This window comes from Mastigoproctus giganteus, chromosome 10 (genome assembly GCF_048544385.1).
Source record: "Mastigoproctus giganteus isolate SK-2022 chromosome 10, ASM4854438v1, whole genome shotgun sequence".
NCBI classification, from domain to species: Eukaryota; Metazoa; Arthropoda; class Arachnida; order Uropygi; family Thelyphonidae; genus Mastigoproctus; species Mastigoproctus giganteus.
The window spans coordinates 152720865-152737168 of NC_143584.1; the positions used below are offsets into that span (position 1 = coordinate 152720865).

A 16304-nucleotide genomic window follows, 5' to 3' on the forward strand; every position below is an offset into this window, starting at 1 on the left:
TTCTCTGCATCGATATATAAGCTATTTAATTTTCATACAGAGGCGCTGATCATTTAATTCGCTGAATGGCAGCGCCACCGTACAGCCACTCACTTTTTGGCGACCTACCAACAGATGCCAGGAGAATAACTGTACAACAATACGCTGATGCAGTTGCAAATTCTAACATGTCTGTAGTTGCAAAGTGGCTTTAAGTTACGTGCTACAAGTGCGAACCGTTTTGTGAGCTGCATAACGGAAGATTTAAAGGGCGAGAAAAGTTTTGATATACGCTACGTTTGACGTGGTATGAATACTATAGAGACTGTAAGAGAAATGTCAAAGGTTTGTGGAGACACGCTTTTAAGGAAAACTGATATTTTCAATTGGAACAGCTACATTAAAGAAGGTGGAGAATTTGGTTGATGACTCGCGGCCTGGGCAGCCGAGGACTTCCACCACTTCAGAGCAAACTGCAAAAGCCCACGAGATTCTGGGTGAAGACAGAAGAATCGTCACCCGTCAGCTAAGCAGAACTATGTCAACTTCATACGGCAGTGCACACGTCATTGTTACAGAGCACCTTAAAATGTCGCGAATCTGTACTCTCTGGATTTCAAACCATTTAACACCAGATCAGAAACAAAACCGTGTGAAAGTATGTAGATAAATGCCAATTCGGTTTGCCAGATAACGGTAAAGAATTTCTTAGTAGCATGACTGGTAATGAGACACGAATCAGTCATCATGATCCAGGCACACCCCACAAAATTATCATACTAGCACGTAGCTTAAGGTCACTTTGTAAACACGAAACATGTCAGAACTTTGCAACTGTTTAAATTTATTTTTGGACATATTCTCCTGGCAGTTCGCTGAAACTTGAGTGAGTGGTGGTGTTCCATTCCACGAATTAAATGATCAGCTTGTATACGTTAGCGGGAAATCTATTAGCAAGGTCTCATAATATTTGATTATCCTCTTCATTTCTAGATTTCTCAAAGTTTACTTTTATTGAGAAAGCTCATACTTGTAAACATTTTAACATTACTCAGCAACCGACTTCAGCATGAGATATAAAATCCTCACCTTCAACAGTACGCACAACATGCAAATCAGACCCATGAACACACTTATACATGTGTATGCGCAATAGGTCTAGTCGCCGATGTGTCCTCCCTAGCCCAAAAAAAAAAAAAAAAAATCAAACAACCCTATCTTCCGAAACAGCCTTAATGAACTGAAAAAAACTCTTCTGAATAGAAGTTATCGTTTTAGCATAAATATACTTCGAGTGCCCTCGCTCGAAGCAGGCACTTCCTCAAGGTTCGTCGCTAGCACCTCTGCCACTGTACTACAGAGTACATAAGCATCAGGAATGACACCACTCCAAATACCATTTCGCACTGGCGACGATGATATTAAGCTTATGCGCAGCCGTACCACTGAGCCCAATGAAGAGGAGCTTCCACGGATAGTTGACTTCTAACGAGCTCCTCGTTTTTTCTGTAGACATGTGTGAGGCACGATTCAGCTTCTTCAGGGTTCGTCGAACAAGTTGTGAGTGCGACCATCTCTATTTTCCTTTCATTAAGGTATCATCTACTGTTTTCCATCTTTCAATAACGTGTAACAGTGAATTTCGAGAAGCTCAGACGGGTAACAGTTGCGCGAACAAAAAGGTTATTGATGTGGCTTCTAATACACTAGCCATACTGCTTCAGCACAGGACTCAGGAGATCAGAGGTATGTCACAGTCGATATACGCTGAGTGATCACTGAATTATGACCACCTACCTAATACTTCGTAGGTCCTCCTTTTGCCCTCAGTACAGCAGCTATCCGACGTGGCTTTGATTCAACAAGATGTCGGAAGCGAATCGGGAGGTATGGCCAACCAAGCTGTGTGTAATGCGGCCAGCGATGCAGGTATGGAGGTGATTGGTGCATCCAGACGCATGATATGCCTTCCCATAGTGTCCCACAAGTGCTCTATGGGATTGATATCGAGGGAGTTCGGAGGCCAACCGATATGCTGGAAGTCAGAACTGTGTTCCTCAAACCATTCCTGCACATCAAGTGCCCAATGGATCGGCGTATTGGCATCTTGGAAGACACCATCGTCATTCGGAAAAAAAGTGTAACATAGCTGGGTGTACACAGTCAGCAAGCAGTTGACGATACCGGAGACCAGTGATACGTTGTTCCACATGCACCAGGGGTCCAAGTTCTTGCCAGTGAAACATGCCCCACATCATACAACCGCCTCCACCGGTCTGCACTTTTGATACCATACATGATGGATCAAGAGCCTCATGTTGTTGACGCCAAATCCGTACACGACCACCCACGGTGTGGAGTAAATAAAGTGACTCATCCGACCAGCACACCTTGTTCCAGTCTTCTAACGTCCAACTTGCATGCTCTTTGCACCAGGCGAGTCTTTTACGCCGATATACCTTGGTTAGGAGAGGATGTTATAGGGGTCGTCTGCTGGTATAGCCCATACGTGCGACGCATGGTCATGCCAGATGTTGTTCCGGGTTGGCCCATGTTGTATTTGTTAGTCAACTCTTCAACAGTGCTCACTTCTAACTTCAACCTTTCGCTGACCTTTGCGGTTTTGCCATCGGGTCGTTGTCTGACCATTTTGACGCCAGTCCTGATACACTTTAACTACGGCGGCTCTCGAACACCCCCACCAATTCAGCCGTTTAGAAATGGAGGCACCAGCTCGTCGAGCTCCCACAATCTGTCCTTTATCAAAGTCTGATAAATCCTTCCTTTTACCCATGACGCTCGGAATTTTACTACCTACTGAACGACTGACACCTTATCTATGCTACGTAGGTCGACTAACTGCGCACTCTCGTATCACATGGTCAACGGGTTGCATTCACTTTTCATAAGGGTGGTCATAATTCAGTGATCACTCAGTGTATATGTGCAGAAGATTTTTTGGCAAGGTACACAATATTCGTGGAGGAGTGTCCGAATAAATTTTGTCATACACTGAATTTTTTATATGAGAATTAATTTTTATGAGAATTTCACTTCAGCATTAATAAAATCTCAATTTTGTAATATTCATTTCTCTTATAACTAATTCTATGAATCTTTTCAGTACGTCTGCGTACAAAGATAATAATAATGGTAAATGCTACTTATATTTTAACTGATACAGTAGTTTTTCTAATTTAACTTATCCCTTATAAAATTATTCCCACGTTGGAATACTTATTTAGCAATTACTCTTATTCAGCTTACAAAATAGCCATCATTAATTCAAAAGAATTTTATTGTTTATTAACTCGATTTAAATTGTTGAAATGATATATTTTATTATATATCATTGTATACGATTTTTAAGTTAATAAAATAGATTGCATATTATATAATGTACCAACTACTGTAATGAGCCTGAGATCGAAATAAAAAAAAATCGAAAGGCTTTAAGCTTAACACTATTGCTTTCTCAACCAATGTTTGTACAGTCACAAATTAGATGGCTTAAATTAATTAAATTTAAGCTTAAAAACGCTGATTTTAGCCCATCTATAATGATTACCCAAAATGTTAGAAACAACTAACATTTTGCATAAAGTAAAATAATGCATTCCTTAATTCATGTATAACTAAACTTTCGTTTCAGCATCATATTATTGACGTGAATATGTGTCACAATTGGTGTGTTATGTATTTATATATTTAAATTGCCTATATATTTAAGCCATTATATATTTAAATCTGTAATTTATTTATACATAAAAAGATTAAGAAACTTTTACTTACCTATCCTGTCAATTTGAAATTATACTGATTACCTGAAAAAAAATATTCACATGTAAATTTTGTGATTTAATGAATTGTCGAAAATAGAAATTTTGTATTTTTGTTTCTTTTCTTCGATTTGGTGTGTTAACACAAAAGATTTTTTAGCTTAAAGTTTAATGAAATTATTATACTCGATGATTATATTTTATACATACAACCAGTGCTCGAATAAGGCCACCAAAACGCAATGCCGGGTGATAAGTTGACTTTGAAGCATTCGGTTGTCGTATTTAAAAAAAAAAAATAAATAAATATAAAAAAATTGTAATTAACCGTAGCGTCGAATGCCAATGAGAACTGGTATACATTATTTGTATATATTGGATAAACTGTTCACAAAAATACTTCATTATTTAATATTTTATTAAACAGTTTTCGTTGTCAAATATTAGCGTTTAAATTCTTAATAGCATTTCCAATTCAAGCACTAGGTACAACATTTTAATGCCATATTTTTTATATGTCCCTGCAAGAAAAACTGCATCTCATTTCAGGTGTTTGATTCCAATGGGAAATTCCAACATGATTTCGGTACTTACGGTAGTGCCGAAGGAGAATTTGACTGCCTTGCCGGGGTGGCAGTAAATCGAATTGGCCAGTATATTGTATCAGACCGTTATAATCACCGCATCCAAGTATTTGACCCATCCGGGAGATTCCTTCGAACTTTCGGCTGCGAAGGCCGAACAGACGGCAGGTTCAGTTATCCTTGGGGTATTACCACCGATAGTCTAGGTTTCATATATGTCTGTGACAAGGAGAATCATCGCATTCAGGTAAGTCGAGACAAAGTTGACAATAATTTCATACATACTGTTATTGAACCGTGTGATATTTGCTTTTATTTTGCTGTGATATTTTAGTCATGTTTTAAGGTTTGTCTACTGTAATAAAATCTCAAGTCGGGAGACTATATAAAATTTACAAAATGTTTTGTTACATTTACGTTCAGTTTTAATACAATTTTTATATATGTTTAAAATGTGTATAAACATTTTACGTTCCTTGATGCTATCTTATGTAAATATATTTTTTAATATTTCCCTTTTGACTAGCACATAACAAGGATTAACAGTTTTATTATAAATGTCTAAATTCATAATTATATGCATGTCTTATTTAAATTCTGTATTTTATCTTGTCATTTAAATTACAAGCAAACATGTATCTATCCATCTCTTGGAAATTTAATGCTGTTTCAACCATGAAGTGGAAAAACAGCATCACCATTACCCGTTCTCTGCTACACAGTAGGTCCATGACAGAACTCAGTCAGTCACGTTTGTCTCTAACCCTCTCCTTCAGTCCATGACATTCATCAGCCTCTATCAAACCATAACATTCCAATTCTCCTTCTTCTCAGTTTATTTCTCTTCACTTTCACTTCAATAACATTCCTTTAAAAAAATGTTGTCCAATTTTTTCTTTCTTTTCCTTATCGCACTTATATTTTCTCTTGCCTTCTCTAACAGTTTCTCATTTCTGTCAATTTCATCCTTTCAAGAATCCAATACACCCACATCTCATGCGCTTCAATTCTTTTAATATCCGCCTTAACTAGTGCCAGTGAATCTCCATACAAAACATTTAACTAACCTCTTCCTTAACTCGATATTCATCCTCCCTATAAATATCTGCTCTTTTCAAACATCTTCTCAAATGCTATATTGCCAATTGCAGTTCTGGTTTTAAATTCCTAATTATCCCACCACTTGATGGCAGACTCCCAAGATATATCTGTATTTATTCCACTCGTAGTATTATTCTCTTATCCAGGTAAACATTCAATAGTTGGTTCCTTTTCATCTCTTCCCGCTATCATAATGCTTGTCTTATCTAAATTCTCATTCCATATATGCTAAGGCACTTGCCTTAAGTCTTCCCTAAAGCTATGACCCTTCCACTGTGTCAAATATCAAAACAATATCATCTGCCAATCTCAATTTCTGCACAATTTTATCCCTTATCTTTACACTCTACTTCGTCTCTGCTTCCGTGCCCATCGCCTCTCTTAATGCTACCTCTACAAATATGTGATCCTGCAGTGGGCATAGATGAAAGAGAATGGGATAAGAAAAGGACCCAGATTCTCCTCCGCCCACATACAAAATAGTGTACTATAGGCCGCCAGATAGCAGAAAGAGTGAGACATACCCAAAATCAACTGTTGAAAACGTACGCTAATGGAAGATAATATTCATTCTCCCTAAAAAGACAATTCAATTCCAAAAGTAACTTTAAACAAAAATATTTTCATTCCACATAGAGGAGAAATTTTTTTTGTGTAATTAACTCAGGTGAAATTCATAGCGAATTCTCTCACTTATAGATACAATAGCTATGACGATGAAACTTTCAGGTTTAAAAATAAATTCCTTCACAAAAAGTCCCTATATCAAAGTTAGATTTATGCAATTGTCAAGATTCTTTTGGTGTGGTATGGACAAAAACAATGCAATATAAATGATAAAATAAAAATATATCAGTAAATGCAAGAAAATAATATAAAGGGAAGGGTAAATAATTTTTTGATCGCTTATGATAAACGTTATCATTTAAACATACATTTAGATTTCGACACAGTTGACTCAACTCACAATATTTTAATTGCATATTTGACTCTCAATTAAAATTCAAAATCCCTGTTATTAAAAGTTAATACAGAGGATGGGGCGCATTCGACTACTTGTACGTTCGATTTTCATTTACCAAATTTTGTACACAAAGGTAAATATCAGAATAAAAATTACCCATTATCCGACTAGATGGGAATTTTCATATCTAGTCGGATAATGTGGAGAATACTTTCAATGCATGAATATATTTCCTGTACAGATATGTAATATCATCGTTTTCATTTCAGCGATTAGTATTCATAATAATTTTTCTAGCAGGAAAATTATTATAGCAAATTATCTCTTCCAACTTATGGCAGAGTTACGCGATCTGTCACATTTTCTGCAGTTGAGCTCTCAGTATCGTGCACTAGTAATTTCTTCTGTAAAAGATTCAATCGATTTGGCCAAATTTAATTCAGTCAGTACTGGGTACAGTTCTGCGTCCTGTATAAATATCTTGTCTTTATAGCATGTAGTATTTTCTACTGTATCTTTTATCTAGATTAAGTTGGTGTTTGTAGAGTGTCATGCCAAGAGAAATAACAGTTCAGGCAGACTTATGATCCGTGGTGACGTCACTGGGAACTAGTACCAGCTGAGGTTGATGTACAAAGTTACTGCTGCGGCTATTAATTTATGTTCTATACACAACTATATTAAGAAACTGGGTCACTTAGCTTTACTTGGAAACTGCACCTAGTTTATATATTTTTTCTAGTAGAAACCAAATAATTGCTTCGACTGTCTATATATGTTATGAATTAATCTTTACTTCGGTAACAATTCGTATGCAATATCTGTTTGTATAGAATGTTTTCATTTTACAAATTCGAATCAGTGTATCTCCAAAAGTTTAACAGAAATTTATAAATTTTTTTTATAATCCAAAATAATATGAACGACATTTCTGAGCAATGGATATTTTTATTGCTTACTGCGGCTTCCTTGACTTGAAAACCGTGGCGTTTAACTATGCAAACCCTGTTTACACTACTGATGTCTGAATGACCCCATGAAGAAGTCAAACTTTTACAAATAGATAAAGTGCATTTCTCCCTATATTATATCTATATTTTTATCGTAACTTGTTTATTTTTAGGTATTCCAATCAGACGGTACTTTTGTGGGAAAGTTTGGCTCAATCGGCACCCGCCCAGGTCAACTAGAACACCCCCACTATATATCTGTGAGTAGCACAAACCGCGTCATTGTCAGTGATAGCAACAACCATCGAATACAGATTTTTGACGTCAATGGGCGTAGTCTGTCCACCTTTGGCACAGAGGGATCCGATGACGGCCAGTTCAAGTTTCCACGAGGCGTCGCAGTAGATGACCAAGGCTATATTATCGTTGGTGACAGTGGTAATAATCGTATTCAAATCTTCCACCCAGACGGAACATTTCTGAAAGCCTTTGGCTCCTGGGGTCCTGGAGAAGGCGAATTTAAGGGTCTGGAAGGTATCGCAGTCATGTCAAATGGCAATATTCTGGTCTGTGACCGGGAAAATCATCGTATTCAGGTGTTTTGAATAGGTAAGTTGATAAGTCATAATCGATTAATTCGAACAGGACAATGAAAGAATCCAAAATACTGAATAACAATTTAAATTATTTATCTCCTAAATTTTACATACTTTGCTATGTTTGAAATGATACTTTAAATATCTCACTTTTTATTTTCAATATACAGTCACTTAGGCTTAATACTTGTTATCTGTAATGTTTAAAAATCTTTTAATATAGTTTTAATATTTTAAATGCCTTGAAATTCATTGTACAGGTGGAAATTTTTTAAAATTTTATCACTTGTACAATGTAAAATCATTAAAAATATGATTTAATATTTTTTAGAACATGCGTTAATGCTTTTTTTTTTTAGTTCATAAAAACTGCAGTTTTAATTAAATTTTTTAAGTTTAAGCTGGTGATCTCGTATTTTTTAAATTCTGTATGATTCAAATTCTTTAAATAAGGTTACTGAAATGGTTTCACAATCGCTTTTACAACACTATTATGCACTTCCAGAACACAAAATAAATGAACAATGGGAATGCCGAGAAACTGTTATTTCGAAATATTCTGGCAATCACCTAGATAACGCTGCCAAAAACAACAAATGACGCAAAAGGGAGTTCAGCAGACAAGTGACTACAACGTCTTACTAGAAGAAACTTTCGTCGCCTTCTCTATTCTAAAGAGATCTGGCAGGGTTAAGAAATCATCTGAAATGTTTCGAAAAACTGGAAAGCGAAGCTAACGGATCATCAAGGATGTTCCGTTAGCTTCGCTTTCCAGTTTTTCGTTTAAAAAAAAAAAAACACGCCCCAATGAGGATTCACCGCACCGCCAACAGAACAAGGGCGAATGTTACAGAAAAAAACGTCCATACTTCAGCATTCATTGTATTTCCATATTAAAAAAAAAAATCACATTCAGTTACCCGAGAACGACCTCATCCACTCGTATATATTAATATTTATAAATTGCGCGAGTCCTTTGGTCGGTTTGCCTGTTTCGCTGGACAAAAATACCGAGTTTTTGGGATTAAGGACCTTGCTATCCTTGCGTGAGACCGACTAATTCTGCCACGGAGTTGAGAGAGGAAAAGGGTAAAAAAAAACCTTCGCATCATTGAAGGGATTCAAACGTGTGCCTTTCCAGTCGGTGTAGGGAGGGTGGTGATTATATTCATTATGCTACCCGTAAGGACTGTACAGGTCATTTAAAGGTTATACCAGAATGCTCAAGTATGAACCCAACTTAACATTTTCGTCGTACCGACAGTCCTGGTTTTAATCGCGGACACGATTATTATTGGCAGATATTATGTACATAACAAAGCGACAGATTATGTACTCTAGTGTTATTATCCTACTTGAAAAAAAAAAAAGTTTAATAACAGTGGCGCAGCGAACCGCTGAAAGGCCCTCAGCCAAAAAGAGCCCCTACACGTCTCTAACATTCTTACATTGAACCGATGAAATTAACGATGTGGATGCCAAAATCGAGTTTCGCACCTGGGCTCCATAAGAGTTTGCTACGTCACTGATTGCTAAGCTATCTACCACTAATTCAATGAAATAGTTTCAAAGTGGCACTGTTTTTCAGAATCCAGCTTTCAAAACCATTTCACTGATTATTTGAAGATAATATCCAAGATATTTCTTTTAGTCGAAAAATGTCTTTGCATATTGTAATCATGCAGAGACATTTCTTAATTATTGGTGTCCTGCTAAGGGCAAGTCCACGCATACACTCAACTACTTCTCCATATTTCCACAGACTGAATACTTTCTTTATGAAAATAAATACTATAGACAATAAACAGAATGGATTCACCAGTATCAGTTAAAAAACCCAAATGCTATTTTCTTTAGGTGAAGAAAAAATTCTTTCTAAGCAGAGTTCGGTTCTCTGCACAGGATACACTGTACGTATCCTACATACTCAATTTTGAGTTAGGTTCGTGCGCGAACCTCTCGTGCTATAGTTTCTTCACAGAAATTTGTAACAGTTCTGGTTCGAATCCAAAAATCATCACGTTTTTATTCAGTTTATTTTTCAAATTATGATATACTGAAAATGTTTTAAATTTTCCTAATTTTTTAAAAACATTTTCTTAAATTCTATGTTCCATATAAGTTTAGAGCTCGAAATATTGATAGTCTTTAATTTGCAATGTAATTTTTTGAGGAGCCTGAGTTTTGCAACGAGGAGAGTTGGGTCGAAAACTGGTTGATATGATATAGGGATGACCACTTGTATTAGTGAATGATCGTACCTGTGAAAGCCATTAGCCGTCCAATATAATGAGGCCCGTTTACTACCGATATATACAGTATTTCTCTTCAATACATTCAGGGAAATACTGTACTTTCTGATTTTTTTTTTTTTTTTTTTTTTTTTTTTTTTATGTGAACCCCAAACACGAGAGGTATTAGAACCTATAGTACTTAGTACCGTGCTTGGGTTGGAGGTTAAGAAGACGAAAGAAGATATTTGTTGACATTGGATTTGAACTTCTGTAGAATGTAATTTTCAGGAAATACGTATGAAATGCCTATATTGAAATGCGTATGATCTGCCTGTATTTAAATGTAGAATATCTTACTTTATTATAATTTTAGTAGTAATAATTTCATAATAATCTAATGAAGATCAGTACTCTTCAGACACTTCAACTGCAAAAATGGATAATTCTTACCACAATTCTCAGTTCTTCAAACTTATTTTGCTTATATATTTAAATTTGATTTTTCGGAATCTTTATTCTATTGCACTGCATCTATTTAATTTTTATATTGAATAATTTAAATAATTTTTCAGTATAAAAATATGGTTATTAAATAATTTCAACTTATATATATTTTATGTAAGAATCGGTTAAAGTAAGGTTCAAAATAAAGTCTACCTTAAATGAAGTGAATATAGCTTCACCTTTCACTAAATATAAGTATGAGAAATTAAGTTCAGTATAATTTATTTCGAATGATAACGTTAAAACCGTATATTAGAAAGCTATCCTCATCAATATATATTACCATGTGTCATTAATATACAGTATACGAGTTTATTTATTTATTTTAATTATTATTTTTTTTTTTAATTTCAGGAACCAGTGTTTATCTTCTTATGCCACTGTGTTCTGTAATAACAGCGGCAACATCAGACCACGAAGAATTTTTTCCGAATGTTCCTTTCTTCGCCGTGCTGCAGTTTTATGTATAAACGATTAACGGGTGTCTCGGTTCATCAGATTGTATTTTTGGTAAAAATCAGAGGGGTTCGTAACGGGGCGGCATTTGTTATAAAACTTCACCAATTACCTCGCCTCCTTTCCGCAGTTTTATATATATAAAACCAGTTGCAACCATCACCATAAGTTAAACACCACTGTAGAATTTTGGTAAACTCGAAACATCCATGAAATCTTCAAAATAAAGTTGATAGTAAAGAGAACACAGCTAATAAGCAATGGTGAAAATTTTGATGTTATTTATTTTTTTGTTATATATTTCTTTTCTAAAAAATCTTTACTGCGCGAGAAATGTGTAGTCTGATGAATTAGAACTTCTTACAATTTCTTCTCAAAATATAATTAGTCACATGATGTTTTGAACGGTCAGTGATAATCAAAATTTAACAGTGAGAAATGGCAGATACAATGCACTCTCCAGACATTCTGTTTTGACATCGGTCTGTAACTTTTTTTTACTGGTCTCAGACACAGGTTAGAAAACTCCATTCCTATATTTGTTCATGGTCACCTACTACAGCTTAGCACAGCTTCTGTCTGCGTTATGGAGAAGACTATTTTAACACTAAGGTATTTAGACCGTTGGCAGCAGCACGAGCTTATTTAAGACACTCTTCCTCCCCCCATCTCTACGCGAAAGTTCTCTTGACCCCGATTTCGAGTAGAAATACGCAGATATTTCAACAGAAGGCCGGAAAAAGAGAATAGTGGGAAGAGCGGCCTTTGGTATTTAAAATTTTTAAAGTTCTTGTTAAAATTTTATTTTGTTATTTTCGTTTTATTTTATATTAGCATCTCTGAAAAGTCTATCTTTGTCCTAACATCTTTTCTAGTGATATCTCAGAAATCAGTAAACGGTGCCAGCTTTTAAAAGCGATTAATCACACCTCCCTAAGTAAGACATACTGGAACTCGCATTCATATAAAATCGCATGTTGTTTTTTTTTTTTTTTTTCCTTTTATTTCTCGTTTTAAAAAAAAAAAGCACATTTTTGGGATGACACAAAAAAATATTCGATATTAATTTGTGCAAATTTTCAAATAAGCTTGGTGTCTTACATGTACCGAAAGCTCTGGGGCCACCTAATACAAATTAGGGTACCAAACTTCACTACGACATCTAATTAAACTAAAAGAGAGAAAGCTGCTTTGCTGAATTGTTTGCTGTTACTTAAATACTCTGTAAGATTTTACAAAACAAGCAAAGATATGATTTAAAGCAAGTATATATCTGTTAGTACAATAGAAATATATAAGTAGTTTTGGTAGTCTTCCATAAAATGGACGTCTTCTGAAAGTAAATTGTCCAAATGCCTTTCAAATTAATTTTGAATATTGTATTGATTATCCAACATTTAAGTGCGCGTTTTCACTAATAGTTTTTTTAGCGGATGAAGTTTACCAAAAAATTTTCTTACTTTTTTACCGCCCGTATCTCAGTCGGTAAACTTTTAATTAATAAATGAAAAAAGAAAGAAAAAGTATTCACTGTGGTTCGGTTATTTCCAACAAATAACAGTAACAACTTAAGGCCTACCAAATGCGCTGCCTTACTATATCCGAAGCTGCATAATTTGCAAAATATCATGGAATACTGAAATTTCCTATAGAATTCATATGTAGATTTATTTTTATTTCGTCTATCTTTTACCTATGTGTAGCTTTCGAGTGCCAGATGTTTGGAGGGTAGCACAAGTATGAATGCGTGGTCATCATCATCCACTCATATAAACAAAAATTCATACATGCAATTGTGAATAGTTTATTGGCACCATTATTATAGACCTGCCAAAGGAATAAAAACCTGTTTTGTTTTGTTTTAAACTGAACTTGACAGTTCAGGTGTTGTCTAAACTGCCAAAATCTTGGACTGAAGAAAGAGTGTAATAATAGCAAAAAAAAAGTGCCTTATAGTTTGTAAAGAATAATGACAAATTTAATGTCTTCTTGGCTAATAATCGTCACTACTATTCGAAAAAATATCCGGCAAACCAAAATTCTACACTACCAACGTCTGTCTTCCTCTTCTCGATGTTGTGTTGTAAGTATTAGTGGAGTTTACTTTTGTATAAGTATATTACTTTTTTACTGAGCGTTGACTTCCTTCGTACGCCATCTCGCGTCTTCTTGTCCACGAGGAAAATCACAAGATGCAGGAGATACCATATTATACCACAGTTGATGCATCTTGTGAAGCATTTCCATTTTTTTTTTTTTTTTTTTTACTCTCTCGCGCAATTTTTGTTGTTTTTCTTTTCAGCGTCTGGGACGTGTATTTGTATGGTAACTAATGAAATTGATTATCGAATTTAACATAGTGTATAGTCAATTGTTTACTTTGATCCTTTCAAAGATCAAGTGTTGTCTTTATTGTTAAATGTGCGTCAGTCAATAAAATAAAATTAACTAAACCCTGGTCGAGTTTAATTATTTATACAGAACAGGTTGACACAATCATAAATATAAACAGCTCTAATTTTATTTATTCAAATGTACGTATATCAGTGAACCCCGGACACCAATTTAAATGTGAAACTAACATTATATGTTAGTTCCGCATTTAAATTAAAATATTTAAATTGAGCATTTAGTAGCGCAATGAAATACCCAATTATACATGAGTATTATACATTTAAATAAATTAATTTTATTTAAACAGGTCTATCAGAATTAACTGTGGGAGTAATCTCGAGCTGTAACTACAACGGGGAGGCACTAGATGCTGTTCTCCATCTATGCCACGATTCTTTTCAATCAATATCTCTCATCAAATAAATAAAATATTTAAGAATTTTATTTAAAATTTCCATGCTGACAGCAATAGATATAAGATAATGAGAATACTGAAATCCAATGCGAAAAAAAAAGACAACTGAAGTTCCTTAAATGATTTATAAATGAATTACTAGCAGATGGAAGCCTCCATAATTATCACCTGCGCTTGAAAAAATATCCCACGATTACCTCAAAAATAAAATCTGAGAACGATCACTTTGATAAAATGAATCCAAATATTTCCGAAAAACAGTCTTCGAAAAATTTATAGACACAATATGATTACCAAAACAACTTCTCCGTTAACTAGTTAACTACGCAAAGTACTGTTCTAGCAAGTTTTCACACAGATACCATATTCATAAACATCTCCCTCGAAAGGCTACAAACTTTCAACTAAATGTATGTTGTGGCTTATGTGTTCGGCTCGCCTGAAAAAAACAAAAAACCTAGAAGAGAACGCAACATATCAAAAACCCATTAGAAAAGATAGGTAGATCTTATCAACGCCTCTAACTATCACTCCATAACTGTGAAAGTTTGGAAGAACAATAATCTACAAGGAGCAGTGAATTAAAAGTGAGAAATACAGTATATATTCCATAAAAGTAATGGAAATAGTTATAAACCAGTCTATGGCTAGCACCCAGGAGAGACCTGCAAAGGTGAGGGGAAATCCACCATTATCATTAATTTATCATTAAGAATCACACTAGACTTCCAAGAGAAAAAATTACGTCATCAACATCCAGGATCTACTTATAATAATGTAATCTCACATAAAAGATTTGATAGATACTATTCAAGCAAGTAAGTATTTTTCTTTATCTCAGATTGTGACGCCACCACGGATTCTGTTTGTAATTCAATTTTTGGACATCCATGTGATAAGACATAAGCCTTAAAAAGGAAAATATATATATTTTTTTATTGTCACAACTTTTTTTTTTTTTTTTTATGAAAACCCCAAACACGAAAGGTATCAAAACCTATAGTACTTAGTACCGTGCATGGGTTGAAGGAGAAACATGGGGGGAGGGGATACCGGAAACTTTGCTCTAGAGACTAAACATGGGTTTCGCCACTTCAAGCCTCCAATAAGCAAAGTGGTGGTATTTCACCGGTCGATGAAAGTCATCTACCACCTGAAAACTATGAACATCAATGGATACTGCTTTTCGTGAACTAATGTTATTACTTACTGGCGTCCCCAGGGTGTTACTGGTGTTGGGCCATTGTTGTTTTCTATATTTATCAATGATATTGATGAAGGTATATCAGGCTTAATGTCCAAGTCTCCAAACTCCACTAATCACTCGGAACTCTGACTCTCTTTCTTTAAAATTTGACTTTCTTAAGTATAAATTTTCTAACAATGAGGTAATTTTCATTGGTGAATTTAATGTTCACAATTCCAGTTGTCTTCAGTTTTCTAATTGTACAGACCCATTCTATCATACTTCTGTCGGAGGACAGAAGTATGATAGAATTCTGAACGTTCTTGATGCTAAGAAAATTCCGAGTGCTAAGAGAATTTCTCCACTTGCTCTTCGGCTGCTGTTCTGTATCACTTTTTTACCTTTCTTATTCCACTGATAGATAAAATAAATTTTCTGTTTATACTCCGGGACGACCACACGTTTAGAGGAGTTCACAAGATAGAGAGAATACAAGAAACAGCTCCGTATTTAGCAGTCACGGGCTTGAACACCGGGCATTTAAGGCTCGTGTACTAACGCATCCTTTCGATGACCACTCTGCTACGTTCTGCTTGGAAATTTACTATATCCAGCTAGTTCCAAAAAATGGTGACAAATCCCTCTCCCAATTATTGATCCATTTCACTTATCTCTGCTCTTTTCAAAGTAATAATACAACTCTTAATCTGTCCCAAAATTTCCCATCTGATCAACGATCGCCACCACGGATTCTGTCAGGGTCGAGTCACTCGTGATATATATTGGCTTATGTTATTCATCTTTGGGCAGATTCAATAGAAATGAAAATATTTACTCATTGTTTGGGCAGGTTCAATGTAAATGAAAGTAATACAGTTGCTTTGGCATTTATAACGGCTTTTGATCGTATTTGACAAAAAGTGCTTCGAAACAAGCTCCCATCTTATGGTTTTCCGACTTTCTTTTTTTCTCCTCCTTTTCTTTTTTTTTATCCTTTTTCCTTTTCTTTTTTTTTATCCCTTTTTCTTTTTCTTTTTCTTCCTTTTCTTTTTCTTTTTTTGCTATTGAGTATCAAGTTTTCTCTCTAACCGTTCACTGCGGGCGATGGTGTTTTGTCTTTATTTTCTCTACTAATACTGGAATAATATCATGGAACACTGCT

General features: G+C 35.1%; 1 protein-coding gene across 3 annotated transcripts in view; it reads left to right on the forward strand.

Moving 5' to 3' along the window:
- Positions 1 to 12131, forward strand: part of tn (tripartite motif containing protein thin) — an 81809-nt gene extending 69678 nt beyond the window's left edge. For all 3 annotated transcript variants that reach the window (XM_090383487.1, XM_090383485.1, XM_090383486.1), the window contains exons 4-6: positions 4308 to 4589; positions 7531 to 7966; positions 11046 to 12131. In XM_090383487.1, the coding sequence (XP_090239613.1) occupies positions 4308 to 4589; positions 7531 to 7962 (714 nt within the window). In that variant the 3' untranslated portion in view covers positions 7963 to 7966; positions 11046 to 12131. The remainder of the gene's footprint in view (positions 1 to 4307; positions 4590 to 7530; positions 7967 to 11045) is intronic.
- The last annotated feature ends 4173 nt before the right edge of the window (positions 12132 to 16304 follow it).